The 13936-nt window shown below is 41.5% G+C and overlaps 1 protein-coding gene across 1 annotated transcript; it reads right to left on the bottom strand.

Annotated features, from left to right (window-relative positions):
- Positions 1-8980: 8980 nt before the first annotated feature.
- LOC117030723 (mas-related G-protein coupled receptor member X2-like) lies at positions 8981-10869 on the bottom strand. Its single transcript, XM_033120938.1, has one exon. It carries the CDS (start codon positions 10852-10854, stop codon positions 9859-9861), a length of 996 nt encoding a protein of 331 aa, XP_032976829.1. The 5' UTR covers positions 10855-10869; the 3' UTR covers positions 8981-9858.
- Between the last annotated feature and the right edge of the window lie 3067 nt (positions 10870-13936).

The following is a 13936-nucleotide window of genomic DNA, read 5'->3' as shown; positions in this document are numbered from 1 at the left end:
GAAAATTCTTCTGAATTTTACAGAAACAATAGCTTTCTCCTGTAGAAAAAAAAACAATTTAGAAGATATAATAAAATGTATCCTCAACTAATTCTGGAGATTATAGAAAGTCACGAGGACTGATGACACCTCATATGAATATCTCGTATGACAGGCTAATCCAAGTATCATGGGAAAGAACAGTAAAGGTGCTAACAAAAAATAGACAGAGCCATCAATGAAGTAGGGTACAAAGTCTCAGTTATAAAACATAGTTCATATGGATTCAGTGTACGATGAAGTGGTTATTTCAAATGGAAGGGTGTAAGAATGACCTGTTTAATAAATGTTATTGGGCTACTGGAAACTACGTAGAATAAAATGCAGCAGGACTTGTAACTACCATCTTACAGCCTTTATATTTCAAGTGGAATGTATTTTTAAATAATAAGGAAATCATACAGAATTCCAAGAAAACGTGAGAAAATTGTTTTGTAACCTTGTATTGCAGGTCTTCTTAACCACGACACAGAAACCATAAATGAAATATTAATTAAAAAACTATTAAAAATGAAAATAAGTTTCTGCATGTGATAGGCCACCACGAGCAAGTGAAACAACAAACTGGAATATAATGCATAGTTCAGACAAAATACTAATATAATGCAATCTGTCTATCTGTCTATCATCTATCTATCCATATCTATATCTATATCTATATCTATATCTATATCTATATCTATATCTATCCTACACATTACTCAGGAGGAACCCTAACAACAAATAAGAAAATGATCAACTCAGTTCCTAGATACCCCATGTTTCTTAAATATGACCAAAAAAATGCTAAAACATACTCAGGTGAGAAAGGGTAATTGAAGCTGCACTGAGATACGTTCACTTTCAGATTCCCAAATATCCAAAAGCCTATTCCCTGTGTTGGGGAGTGCACGAGTAAAATGGCACCGTCACGTGCTTGGTGTCCCAAAGCAAAACTTTGCTTAAAAGGGCAGCTGCTCTCATGAGGCTCTTCACACAGACAGCTCTGTAGGAGACACTGCTCCGACCTGAGGGTTTAGTCAGCAGGGCTGTTAAAATCTGCATCCTACAAGAATCAGGTCTCTAAATCTCTCATTTAAAGAGATTTCATCATAAAATGGGAATAGAGTAGGAAGTTATGTTTCCTGCCCAGAATGTCACTGGTTTTACAGAGGATGTTATCTTTTTCCTCAACTTGTCTGGAAGTTTTACACTCTATATCTGTTTTCCAGGCAATTACTGTAGGTATGTAACATGCTTAGTAACCCTAAAGACAATCAGTATTTTTAACTTGTGAAGGAGGGCCACACTAATATCGTTTATGCAGATTAGGAAAGGGGACTTTCTGACCTAAGGAATACCTAATCTTGGTTTTAGGTGAAGACTTAATGTGCCTCTTCCTTCCCAGTAGTCATAGCCCTGCACCTGGACACAGCGGTTAACCAGAACATTGTATTTCGGCTCCTCTTCCCTCCTTTGCCTTGGGCATTGTTTGGTGCGGTGGACAAACCCCACAATTGTCCCCAGGAGTCTACCCTCCTCATGTCTGATTCTTTCCTGAGGTTAGGGAAGTTTTTAGCCATTACTTCTTCAAGAATGCTTTCTGCCCCTTTCTCTGTCTGTCTCCTTCTTCTGGGACTCCTATAATGCGAGTGATTGTATGCTTGATGCTGTCCCAGACGACCCTTAAAACTATCCTCAGTTTTAAATCTCTGCTGTTCTGATGGGGTGATTTCCACTATGTTGTCTTCCAGATCACTAATTTGTTTTCTGTATCCTCTAGTCTGCTGTTGATTCCCTGTAGTGTATTTTTCATTTCAATTATTGTATTCCTTATGTCTAAACAGTTCTTTCTTATATTTTCTATCTCTTTCTTGAAGTTCTCACTGTGTTCCTCTATTCCTTTTCTGAGTTTGGTGACTTTTTTTTTAATTAAAGTTTATTGGGGTGACAATGGTTAAAGTTACATAGGTTTCGGTGTACAATTCTGTAATACTTCATCTATATCTCACATTGTGTGTTCACCACCCAGAGTCAGTTCTCTTTCATCGCTATACATTAGACCCCGTTTACCTTCTTCTAGAGCTCCCCTCCCCCTTATCCTCTGGTAACCCCTAAACTATTTCTATGTCTATGAGTTTTGTTCCTTCATTTGTTGTTTGTTCTTTTCTGTTTTTTTTTCAGTTTTATATACCACATATCGGTGAACTCATATGGTTCTCTACTTTTTCTGTGTGACTTATTTCGCTTAGCATTATAATCTCAAGATCCATCCATGTTGTCACAAATGGTCCTATTTTGTCTTTTCTTACCACTGAATAGTATTCCATTGTGTATATATACCACAACTTCTTTATCCATTCATCTATAGAAGGACATTTTGGTAGTTTCCATGTCTTGGCCACTGTAAATAAAGCTGCAATGAACATTGGAGCATACATGTCTATATGTATAAATGTTTTCAGATTTTTTGGTAGATACCCAGGAGGATTGCTGGGTCATATGGTAATTCTATTCTTAATTTTTTGAGGAACCTCCACACTGCCTTTCATAGCGGCTGCACCAATCTGCATTCCCACCAACAGTGTGTGAGGGTTCCTTTTTCCTCCACAGCCTCTCCAACACTTGTTACTATTTGTCTTGTTGATGTAGCCATTCTGACTGGGTGAGGTGATATCACATTGTGGTTTTATTTGCATTTTCTGATGATTAGTGATATTGAGCATTTTTCATATGTCTATTGCCATTTGTATGTCCTCTTTGGAGAAATGTCTCTTCAGGTCCTCTGCCTATTTTTCAATTGGGTTGTTTGTTTTTGTGTTGTTGAATTGTATGAGTTCCTTGTATATTTTGGATATTAGCCCCTTATCGGAGGCACTGTTTGCGAAAATCTTCCATTCAGTTGGTTGCTTCTTTATCTTGTCGATGGTTTCTTTTGCTGTGCAGAAGCTTTTAAGTTTGATATAGTCCCATTCATTTATTTTAGCTTTTACTTCCCTTGCCTTTGGAGTCAAATTCATAAAACGCTCTTTGAACCCAAGGTCTATAAGTTTAGTAGCTATGTTTTCTTCTATGCAGTGTATAGTCTGATATTCTAGGATGAAGTGCTCTATAAATGTCAATTATATCCATTTCATCTAATGTGTCATTTAGGGCTGCTATTTCTTTATTTATTTTCTGTTGGACGATCTATGGATGATCTATCAATAGCTGTGAATGATGTATTTAGGTCCCCTACTATCATTGTGTTTTGGTCAATTTCTCCCTTTAGTTCTGTTTAGTTGCTTGGTATATTTTGGTGCTCCCTGATTGGGGGCATAAATATTGATGACTGTTACGATTTCTTGTTGTATAGTCACCTTTATCATTATGAAATGTCCATCTTTGTCTGTTGTTACCTTTTTTTACTGAAGTCTGTTTCATCTGATATCAGTATTGCTACGCCTGATTTTCTCTGGATACCATTTTCTTGGAGTGCCAATTGACACCCTGTCACTTTGAGTCTATATTTGTCTTTGTAGCTGAGATGTGTCTTTTGGAGGCAACATATGGTTGGGTTTAGTTTTTTGATCCAATCTGCTATTCTGTGGCTTTTATTGGTGAGTTCAGTCTATTTATATTTAAGGTGATTATTGATATAATCACCTAGGGTGAGGATTTCCTATGATTCTACCTTTGGTTTTCTAGTAAGACTGTGTCTCCATTGTTTCTTTGCCTTTTTGTTATTGTCTATTATTTCTGTGTGGTAGTATTCTATGATGTTTCCCTCTGTTTCTTCTTTTATTACGTTATATATTTCAGTTCTGGATTTTTTGGAGTGGTTACCATTAAGTTTATGTAAAAGAAAGTTCCATAATTAGAGTATTCCATTTTCTTCAGCATGCTTACTTTCTCCATTCCCATATTCTGGTTCAGGCCTTTACTCTCCCCGCTTTTATATTTTGGTTGTCACAAATTATCTCTATTTATGCTAGTCAAATAGCCTCCTTCAGTATTTCTTGTAGTGCAGGTCGTGTGTTAGAAAATTCCCTCAGCTTCTGTATATCTGGAAAGGTCTTTATTCCTCCTTCCTATCTAAATGATATCTTCGCTGGATATATTATTCTTGGCTCCTAATTTCTGTCTTTCAGTAGTTTGAGTATTTGATTTCACTCCCTCCTGGCTTGTAGAGTTTCTGTTGAGAAATCTGATGATAATCTAATGGGCTTTCCTTTGTAGGTTACCATCTTCTTTTCCCTGGCTGCCTTCTTTTCCCTGGCTGCCTTCTTTCTTTGTCGTTAATTTTGGACAGCTTCAATACGATGTGCCTTGGAGAAGGCCTGTTGGGGTTGAGATAATTAGGTATTCTATTTGTTTCTTGGATTTGAGGATCCATTTCTTTCCACTTTGGGAAGTTCTCGTTAACTGTTTGAATATACTCTCTGTTCCCTTCTCTCTTTCTTCTCCTTCTGGTATGCCCATTGTTCTTATATTGGTCTTTCTGATGGAGTCAGACAGTTCTTGTAGAGTTCTTTCATTTTTTTTTTTATGTCTCAAGTCTCTTTTTTTTTCTATCTGTGTCATTTCCAGATTTCTATCTTTGATGTTACTGATTCCTTCGATCATCCGGTCAACTCTACTACCTAAGCTGGCTATTTCATTCTTAATTTCTTCAATTGAGTTCTTAATCTCCTCTATTTGGTTCTTGTTTAAAATTTCAATCTCTTTAATAAAATGTTCATTTTGTTCTTTGATTATGTTTCTGAGTTTATTAAACTGCCTGTCTGTGTTTTCTTGCATCTCGTTGAGTTTTTAAGAACTGCAATCTTGAATTCTCTGTTATTTAAGTCACATATTTCCATGTTTTTAAGTTCATTTTCTGGAGACTTTTCATTTTCTTTTTGAGCTGTCTTGTCACTTTGGTTATTTGTGACAATTAATGATGTATTATTTCTTTTCCTAGACACCTACAGGAGTGGGTTCTGAAACGGGTTGATAGGAAGAGGTCTTTCTTTTGTTTTCCAGTAAGTGTTGGTAGAATGTTTTATTCTCTTTCTGACTACAGCCTTTTATTTTCTCTTGTACTGGAGTGCTATGTTTTCTCTGCACTATTTGGCTTCTCAAACAGTGGGGGGATTCCCTGGAAGATGGGCTTCTCCTCTGTGAACAGTTCACATGGGTCACAGGGCGCAGTGTCCGTGTGGGTATGCGGAGAGCTTTTGAAGTTCCAAAGCTCTTCTTGCACCAGATTCAGAGCCCATGTGTTTCAGCAGCTTGGTTTACTTCTGCAGGGATTCACCCAGATAGGTGGGGACAGGGGCAGGGTGGGTTGTGAGAGGTGGCCCACAGCAACAGCGACGACCACCACCACAGCCAGTCCTACTTCCAAAGTTCCCTTCTCTTTGCAAGAACTAGTTTGGCTGCGAGTCCATGTCTGTGGACCACAGTTCTCAGAACTGCAGATATCTGTTCTTGTAATCTGACACTGCTACTGTTCCGCACTGGGCACGTGCGGGTGGGGCGAGCTCTGAGAAGGGACGAAGTAGGGGGCTAAGCTCAGTGCCTAAGTCTTCCATTCTCTGTGGCAGTGAGGGCTTAAACCACCATTTTCAGCCTTCTCCCTCGGCCTTTGTTCCGAGATCTCCGCTAAGAGCATTGGGTTCAGCCTTGTTATATGCTGTCCCCTCAGCCCTGTGGGCCATAAGCAGAGCCCTAGCAGTCCGAGTTCTTCCTTCTCCCGTAGCTGTGGTAGTTCTGGGATGCAGCGAGCTCGGAGCACTGAGCTAGGTCTGCGTCCTGCACTGGCGGGCCCCGTCTCTGCACTTCTCCCTTCTCTCCTAACCCGCTCACTCAATTTGCCGACCTTTAGATGATTTCAGTAGTGCACCTCTTTAGTCTTGTCTGTCTGCTGCACAGGGAGGCCTTTGTGGAGTTATAGTTTTCGATTTGTTGTAAATTCCAGGGGAGATTTCAAGAGGCTAACCTCAGGCCGCCATTTTTATGATGTCATTCTGGTGATTATTTTTATGCACGTTACTTTGAATTCTTTGTCAGGTATATTACTTATCTTTGTTTCATTAGGATTTTTTCCCAGAGGTTTCGTCTTGTTTTTCTTTTTCTTTTCATTTGGAACACATTCCTCCACCTTCTCATTTTGTATGAATTTCAGTGTTTGTTTCTATGAAGCAGCTGCCTCTCCTGATCTTCAAAGAGTGGCTTTGTATAGGAACATGCCTTATGTAGACTTGTGTGTACCTATGGCTTATGTGGGCCAGTTGGAGGTGGGCCGAGGGGCGGGGGGCTGAGGTGCCATAGGGGATGTGGCTCTGGGGAGGCCCTGGTGGGATGGTTAGCTGGAGCTGGAGTTGGTATGGGATGAGGTGAATTAAGGTGTGAGACCACCCTGGCAGGGCAGCTGGTGGGGCGACTGGCTGGTGCTGTAGTGGATGTGGGACAAGGTGGCTTCAGGAGTGCTATGTTGGGGCAACAAGTCAAGAGTTGGCAGAGGCACAGATGTTCTGGTGTGGTGGCTCTGGCACAGCCTTGGCAGCATGGCTGGCTGGAGCTGGAGGCAGTGTGGGCCAGGGGCCTGGGGCATGTTGGGGTGGTCTCGCAGGTTGGCCAGAGTGTTTGGACTGAGAGCTCAATCACCTTATCCAGGTGAATGGAAACATAAATGATGGTGCTCTCTGATGTCTTAGATCCTGGAGCATTCCAGCAGTTCCCCACCCATTTAGCAGGCTCTTTAGGGTTAGTTACTGGAGTTCCTTCACGTATAGTCTCAGTGTCCTGTACACTGATATTTTTTCAATGTGCCCTAGGCTAGCGATTCCACATAGGCTGCACTTTGAAATCCCCACTATGGCAGGTCTTCATGTTTGGTGTTGGGCTTCGGTCATTACCATGTCTCTGTCTCTTTGATCTTCTCTATGTGGTCCCTCTATCATTTGTTGTGTAGAAGCTGTTCAATCAGCCCTCTCTTCTTTAGGAGGAACTGCTTTATATGAAGCAGTATATTCACTGTGGCCCTCACAAGAGGAAAATGCAGGGTCTTTATACGCTGCCATCTTAGGCCTGCCTCCTCTTCCACCCTTTTTCCTTATCATAGTAGTAACGCATAAAGGTTTACATTTTCTTTCCAATTGACATAGATGTGTAACAAAGAAATGGTCAAAGTCTTCCTGAATCCTATTCTCCAGGAGCAATAAGTTGTTTCAATTTTTTTTTAGATTTTTTTTAATAGTTATGATTATAGGATTAAATAATAAGCTTATGTTATATCCTTTAATTTTTCACTATTAATTACTGGATCAACTGACTTCCCATAGAAGATGGAAAGTATTTAGTATATGGCTGAGAATTTGGAATGATCAGACTGTGATTTATATAACTGATTAATATACTAAAAATTCCAATAGAGAATGTGGACAACATGCAAGAGCATATGGACAACATAGCAGAAAGATGGAAACTCTAAGAAAGAGGTAATAATAGAAATAAAAAAATGTTGGCAGAACTGAAGAATGTTTGTGTTGAGCTCACCGGTAGACTGGATATGGCCTTTGTCGACTCAGTGCGCCTTAAGATATATTAACAGAAACTCCCTAATGAAAAGAGAAAAGAACACTGAAAAAAACAGGAGCAGAATGTTAAAAAACTGTGAGATCATTATAAAAGTTGTAATATACATGTAATGGGGATGTCAGAAGTGGAAGAAAGAAAGAAAGAGAAGAAACGTCTGAAGTAATAATATTGGAAATTTTCTAAATTATTGACATGCACCAACCAATATATCCAAGTAGCTCAGAAAACACAAAGCAGAATATATGCAAAAAAAAAAAAAAAAAAAAGAAAGAAAAGAAAAGAAAAAAAAGAAAAAAGAAAGCAAGAAACAAAGATAAAGAAAAAAAGAATAAGAAAAATCTAGACAGAGGTAGTCAATTCATTTTGGAGGGCAGAGAAACTATTCTATATGACTCTATAATGATAGATGCAAGATATTCAGCATTTGTCAAATGCATTGAGCTATACAACATAAAGAGTAAATGCTAATGTAAACTATGGACTTCAGTTTATGATAATGCATCCACATGGATACATCAATTTTAATAAACGTGCCACATGAGTAGAAGATGTTAGTAATAGGAGAAACTGTGGGAGAGTGGACATGGGGGAGAGGAAGTGTATGGGAACCCTCTGTGCTTTCTGTGCAATTTCTCTTTAAATCTGTGAGTGTTCTAAAACATAAAATTCCATTAAAATGAATGGGGAAACTACTGACGGGATGAATATTTACAATACACAAGTAACAAATAACTCATTCTCCATATACAAAAACTCCTACAAATAAATGATGAAAAAGAGAAACACAATAAAAACGGGCAAACCTTAAACACACACTTCAAGATCAAAAGTAGAAGTAAAAAGTAAGCCCATGAAACGATGCTTCATTTCATTAGTCAATTTGGAAAATGCAAATTAAACACAAGCAGATACCACTTTTACACTCATTGGCATGAGTAAAATTCAAAAGACTGGCAATACTATGTTTTTGGGAGCATGTGGAGCAACTGCAACTCACATAGTTGCTGGTGGGTAGGTGCCATAGGAGAAACAGAATAGAAAGAGAGTTTGTAAGATTCTCACACAGTTCAGCATATGTCTTTGTATGACCCACCAATTTCATTTCAGCTCATGTATCCAAGGAAAGTAAAAACATACATCCATAACAAGTCTTGAATAAGAATGTTCAAAGCAGGTTTATTCACAGTAGTTTTCTATATATGGAATGCTACTCATATACCTATCAATATGAAAATAAACTGTGGTGCACCCATACAAGGAAGCACTACTCAGCTTTATACAAGGGACAAACTACTGATATATGCAATGCAACATTAAACTTAATATATTTATTTATAGAATATGTAACTGAAAATTTTATTTCTGTAGTGAGATTAATAAATGCTGAGAAGTCTTAGGATAAAAGGTATATTTCACATAGAAGCTGTCCTCGGAGAACATAGAGTCCAGTAAGATCCATTGGAAACCTGACATGAAGGATTAGAGAGTCTCCAGAAAGGGGCAATCAGGGCAGAGAAAGTGTTTGGAAGAGAGGGAGCACATGGGATTCTACTGGAGGGCACGTGAAAGGAAACACCAGAAGATAACTTACGTGAAATCCTATGCTTTGTCAATGTTCTTTGACATTGATTTATCTGATTATCAAACTTAATTTCATGCTTGCAAAGGTTGAAAATGGTAAAAAGAATAAACTTAAAGATGATGACTCAAATCTGGCAATGGAAATTTAGCTCAGACTTGACTTGAAAATCAGCATGTATCCTTCATTAATTCATTAATTCAATCAACAGTTATTATGCCAAGGAGCTTTTCTGAGGCCTGCCAAAAACAAAGAACACTGCTCTTTGGGGCTGGACTGAACTTTCCTTCTCTAATTTATAGTGACAGATTGCAGGAGAGTGACCACAGAAGCTGGTCGAATGGAATGTTCTTTTAGTTTCTATCAAGTTCGGTGATCAAAGAAATTTGTCTTTCCTGCACTGTGTTTAGCTCCTGCTGAAGGTCGGATTCTTCAAAAGTGGGAAGAGTCCTGGACCCCAGCGTTGGCAAAGCTCCCAAGGGGGTGGGATGATCGTCCTGGGTAAGGCAGTCCTGAGACCCTGCACCCAGTGTGTGTTTAACAGACACAGTCTCACTGAATCCTCATCAGCAGGATTATCATGTTCATTGTTTTAATTCAGATTCCCAGAGGCTGAGAGACTGAAGAAACCTCCCAACCTGATAGGGACAAAGTTGGTCCTCTAAACGCCATGTATCTGAACAAAGCAAGACTCTGAATCAGGACACCAGAGTGCACCCCGACATCTCCAGGGTTTCCTGAGGAGGACGTCCCCCATGTTCATCCCCCTCCGGAGTGTCCTGCAGAGCCCTCTGGAGAACCAGCTTCAGGGTCTGCCTTCTCTTCCTCCATCGCTGCCTGAAGGAGCCTACAAAGAAGTAAATGATGGGGTTGGCGCAACTGTTCACACAGGTCAGGACAACTGCAACCAGGAGAAAAGGATTGTTGAACCCATATAAACCACTGTTAATCCAGAATATGAGGAACCAGCAGATGCCCCAGGGCAGGCCACAGAGGAGAAAGACCAGCACTGTGAGCAGGACGGTCACATACAGCCTGGTCGGCTGCACCCGCTGGGAACCACACAGCACTCTGGTCACCAGGGCCAGGCTGGACCCTGAGAGAAGCACACATAAGAAAATCAGCCACCCAGCAGTGATGAAATCAAATACTTGACACCAGACCACATATAAATGGCTAAAAAGGAAGTCACAGTAGATCCTTTCCGGGATGATCAGCAGCAGGGACAGGGCCCAGAGCAGGGCACACATGACAGCTGACATATGTCTGGGGCGATGGCAGCGGTACCAGATGGGCCACAGGATGGACAGGCAGCGCTCAGTGCTAATGGTGCTGAGAAAGCTCAGGCCTGCAACATAGGCAAAGGTGAACACTGTTATGAAAAAGCTGGGGATGTAAATGGGGACAGAATGGAAGTAGTGGGTGAGTGTCTCCAGGGAATACATAATCTGGCAGCTGAGGAAGAGGAAGTCGGCTCCCGCCAGGTTGAGGATGTAGACAGAGAAGGCAGTTCTCCGCATGCAGAAGCCCAGGAGCCACAGCACAACGGCATTTCCTGCTAGCCCCACCAGGGCAATGATGGTCACCAGCAATTCTGAGATCATTGTCCCCATCGTGACCCCATTTTGGGGAGTGGCCTGGTCACTCCCATTGATTGTCGTTAGTGATATCCCCGAAGCTGTGGATGCATTCATGCTTAAGAACCCTCCGCTGGTGCCACTAGAACAAAAACAAGACTTCAGCAGCTGCTCTATGATTTCTGACTCTCATGGCCACCCTGCTGCAGGAGAATTACTGTCCCTGTGTTGCAGAGGAGGGAAATGCAGGCTTGCAGAGATTGAGGTACTTCCTGAAGGCCACACAGCCTTGGCATCCTGGAAACTGGATTCAAACCCAGTTCTCTCTGGGTGTCTCTCTACTGAGACTCGGACCCTGTACAGACATTGGAATAATCTGTGGCCCAAACACCTCTCCTCATACTCCACAGTCATGACATGTCTCCTGCAGGCAAGAGAAGAGAAGTCTGGACAGGTTATATGGATGACAACAGGACTGAACTCAGCATTCCATCTGCCCTGGGACTGAGATTTCCTTTGAGGGGAGGGAGTTGGAAGCCCAGGGCATGATCTATGGGCTACCTCAGTGACAGAGAGTGTCCATCCACCAGAAAGGATGTCACGATTTAGGGTCATGAAGAGATTGTGACCTCTTCTATTAGAGTGTGAGTAGGCCCGAAATCTAGGGTTAGAAATGGCCCAGTGTGTAAGCTTTATCATGACAGGAAGTACACCTTTCCCATCCATTGGGATGGGAAACTCTAGCTCTGTGTGTGGAACACAATTTAAGGAACTCTTTAAAAAAAAAAAAAGTTTCAGGTTAAAAACAATGTAATAATTAGACATTTACACCCTTCACAAAATGGTACCCCACCTTCCCAAATTTACTACCCTTCTGTCATGTATATAGCTGTTACAATTCCATCGACTCTATTCCCTATGCTGTACTCCACATCCTGTGAATACATATATATATGTATATATACATATATATGTAATTATAGTTGACATTCATTATTATTCAGTTTCAGCATCATTTGTACTATGCAGTGGTTAGTCATTTTCACCATCCATGAAGTGTCTGCCTAATAAAAAAAAGTGTCCAACGGATACCCTACATAATCTTTACAACATTATTGATTATATTCCCCAAACTGTCTTTCCTATCTCCGTGTCAAAGGAACTTTTATAATAGTTTTCTTTGTATAGCATACAAAATCATAAACTTAAAATATTTATAAATACCTGTGTACCCCCACATGTAAGAAAAACTCTACATTCTATTCACTGGCATTTATGATGCTAGTGAGGCATTATTCCAAAAAACTAACACCAGATAGGGAAGGACAACCAAACATTGAAACAAACAAACAAATAAACAAACAAACAAATGAGATACAATGAGAAATTGATTCAATCATACTGAAGGTTGGTACCAGGAAATGTATATGTGAAGAGGCTATAAGAAGACATGGATATTCTCCTGTGACATTGAATCTTAGTTCCATTTACTCTGCTCTCCTCTGTGTCTGGAGAGGAGACATCTCTGTCTCATGGATGGGCTCCCTTTTACTCTGGCACCTGGTTTCTCTCAGTTTAAAGGAGACACTGGTAGGTAACTTAGAGCAGAAGAAGGGTGATTTAGGGTTTTTAACTCCCTGGCCCTCTGCTGCCAGGCTGTGTGAGTCAGCAGTGGCATTATTACTGTACCTAAGGACATAGCCTGTGTCTGGTGGCCTTTCTTACTGTCACAGTGACAACAACAGCTACACCCATCACCCTCCCTGAGTTCTGGTAACCTCCCCTCCCCTTTCCCCATCAGGCCACAGGATGGTAACACCTCCCTATTATGACTTGTCTTTGGGCGTCCTCTGCCTCCTTCACAGATTTCCCTTAGCCCTGCCTGCACTTTTGTACACAGTCCCTTTATTGAACTTTCCACAATGACCCTATTAGTTTCTGCTGGGACAATCCAGATGCAAGGATAAAACTAACAAACAAAAAACCTCATTGAACAGCATGCTAGTGTGTGAAAAGTGAGCTTATTAACAACAAGTTAGCCTTGGAAAGCAATGTCTACTTGCCATCCTGCTCTCTAAATTAAAATTAGCAGGTCAAAAAATGGCGGCATGAGGTGAGCCTCTGAAAAGCTCCCCTGGAATTTACAACTAGTCGAACAACTATAATTCCACAAAGGATTCCCTGCACAGCAGACAGACAAGACGAAGAGGCCCACTACTGAATTCACCTAAAGGTGGGCAAATCGCGCGAGTGGGGGGAGGAGGGAAGGGAGAAGTGCGGAGACAGGGCCGCTCGGGCACAGGATGCAGACCTAGCTCAGTGCTCCGAACTCGCTGCATCCAGGAACTACCGCAGCTGTGGGAGAGGGAAGAACTCGGACTTCTAGGGCTCCGCTTATGGCCCACAGGGCCGAAGGGGCAGCATATAACATGGCTGAACCCAACACTCACGGCAGAGACCTCGGAGGAAAGACTGAGGGAAGAAGGCTGAAAACGGTGGTTTAAGCCCTCACTGCTGAGGAAAGAACGGAAACCTTAGACTCTGAGACTAGCCGCCGCCTCCCCACCCTCCAGAGCTTGCCCTGCCCCCACCTGCCTGGTGCTAAAAGCAGAACAGTATCAGTGTCAGATCAAAAGAACAGAATATTTGCTATTCTGAGAACTGTGGACTGCAGACACAGATTCGCAGCCCAACTAGCTCCAGCAAAGGGGAGAGAGCTGTGGAAGCAGGACCGGATAGGGTGGTGGTCGCTGCCATTGCTCTGGGCCACCTCTCACAACTCACCCCGCCCCTGGCCCCACCTATCTGGGCGGATCCCTGCAGGAGTAAACAGAACTGCTGAAATATACGGGCTCTGAATCAGGTGCTGGAAGAGCTTTGGAACTTCAAAAGCTCTCCGCATACCCTCACTGACACTGCGCCCTGTGACCCCGGTGAACTATTAACAGAGGAGAAGCCCGTCTCCCAGGGAATCCCCCCATTGTGTGAGAAGCTGGAATAGGGCAGAGAAAACATAGCACTACCGTGTGAGAGAGAAAAAAAAGGCTGCAGTCGGAGAGAAAATAAAACATTCTACCAACAAGTACTGGAAAACAAAAGAAAAACCTCTTCCTATCAACCTGTTGCAGAAGCCACTCCTGTAGATGTCTAGGAAGAGAAATAATAAATCAGTAATTGCCATGAATAACCAAGGCAAGAA

The sequence above is a fragment of the Rhinolophus ferrumequinum genome, chromosome 11 (assembly GCF_004115265.2).
Source record: "Rhinolophus ferrumequinum isolate MPI-CBG mRhiFer1 chromosome 11, mRhiFer1_v1.p, whole genome shotgun sequence".
Taxonomy (NCBI): Eukaryota; Metazoa; Chordata; class Mammalia; order Chiroptera; family Rhinolophidae; genus Rhinolophus; species Rhinolophus ferrumequinum.
The sequence above is the reverse complement of the archived record's forward strand: the minus strand, read 5'-3'. Positions and strand labels throughout refer to the sequence as shown.

Coding starts and splice junctions, on each gene's coding strand:
- LOC117030723 (XM_033120938.1), bottom strand. CDS start 10,854: ATGAATGCATCCACAGCTTCGGGGATATCACTAACGACAATCAATGGG.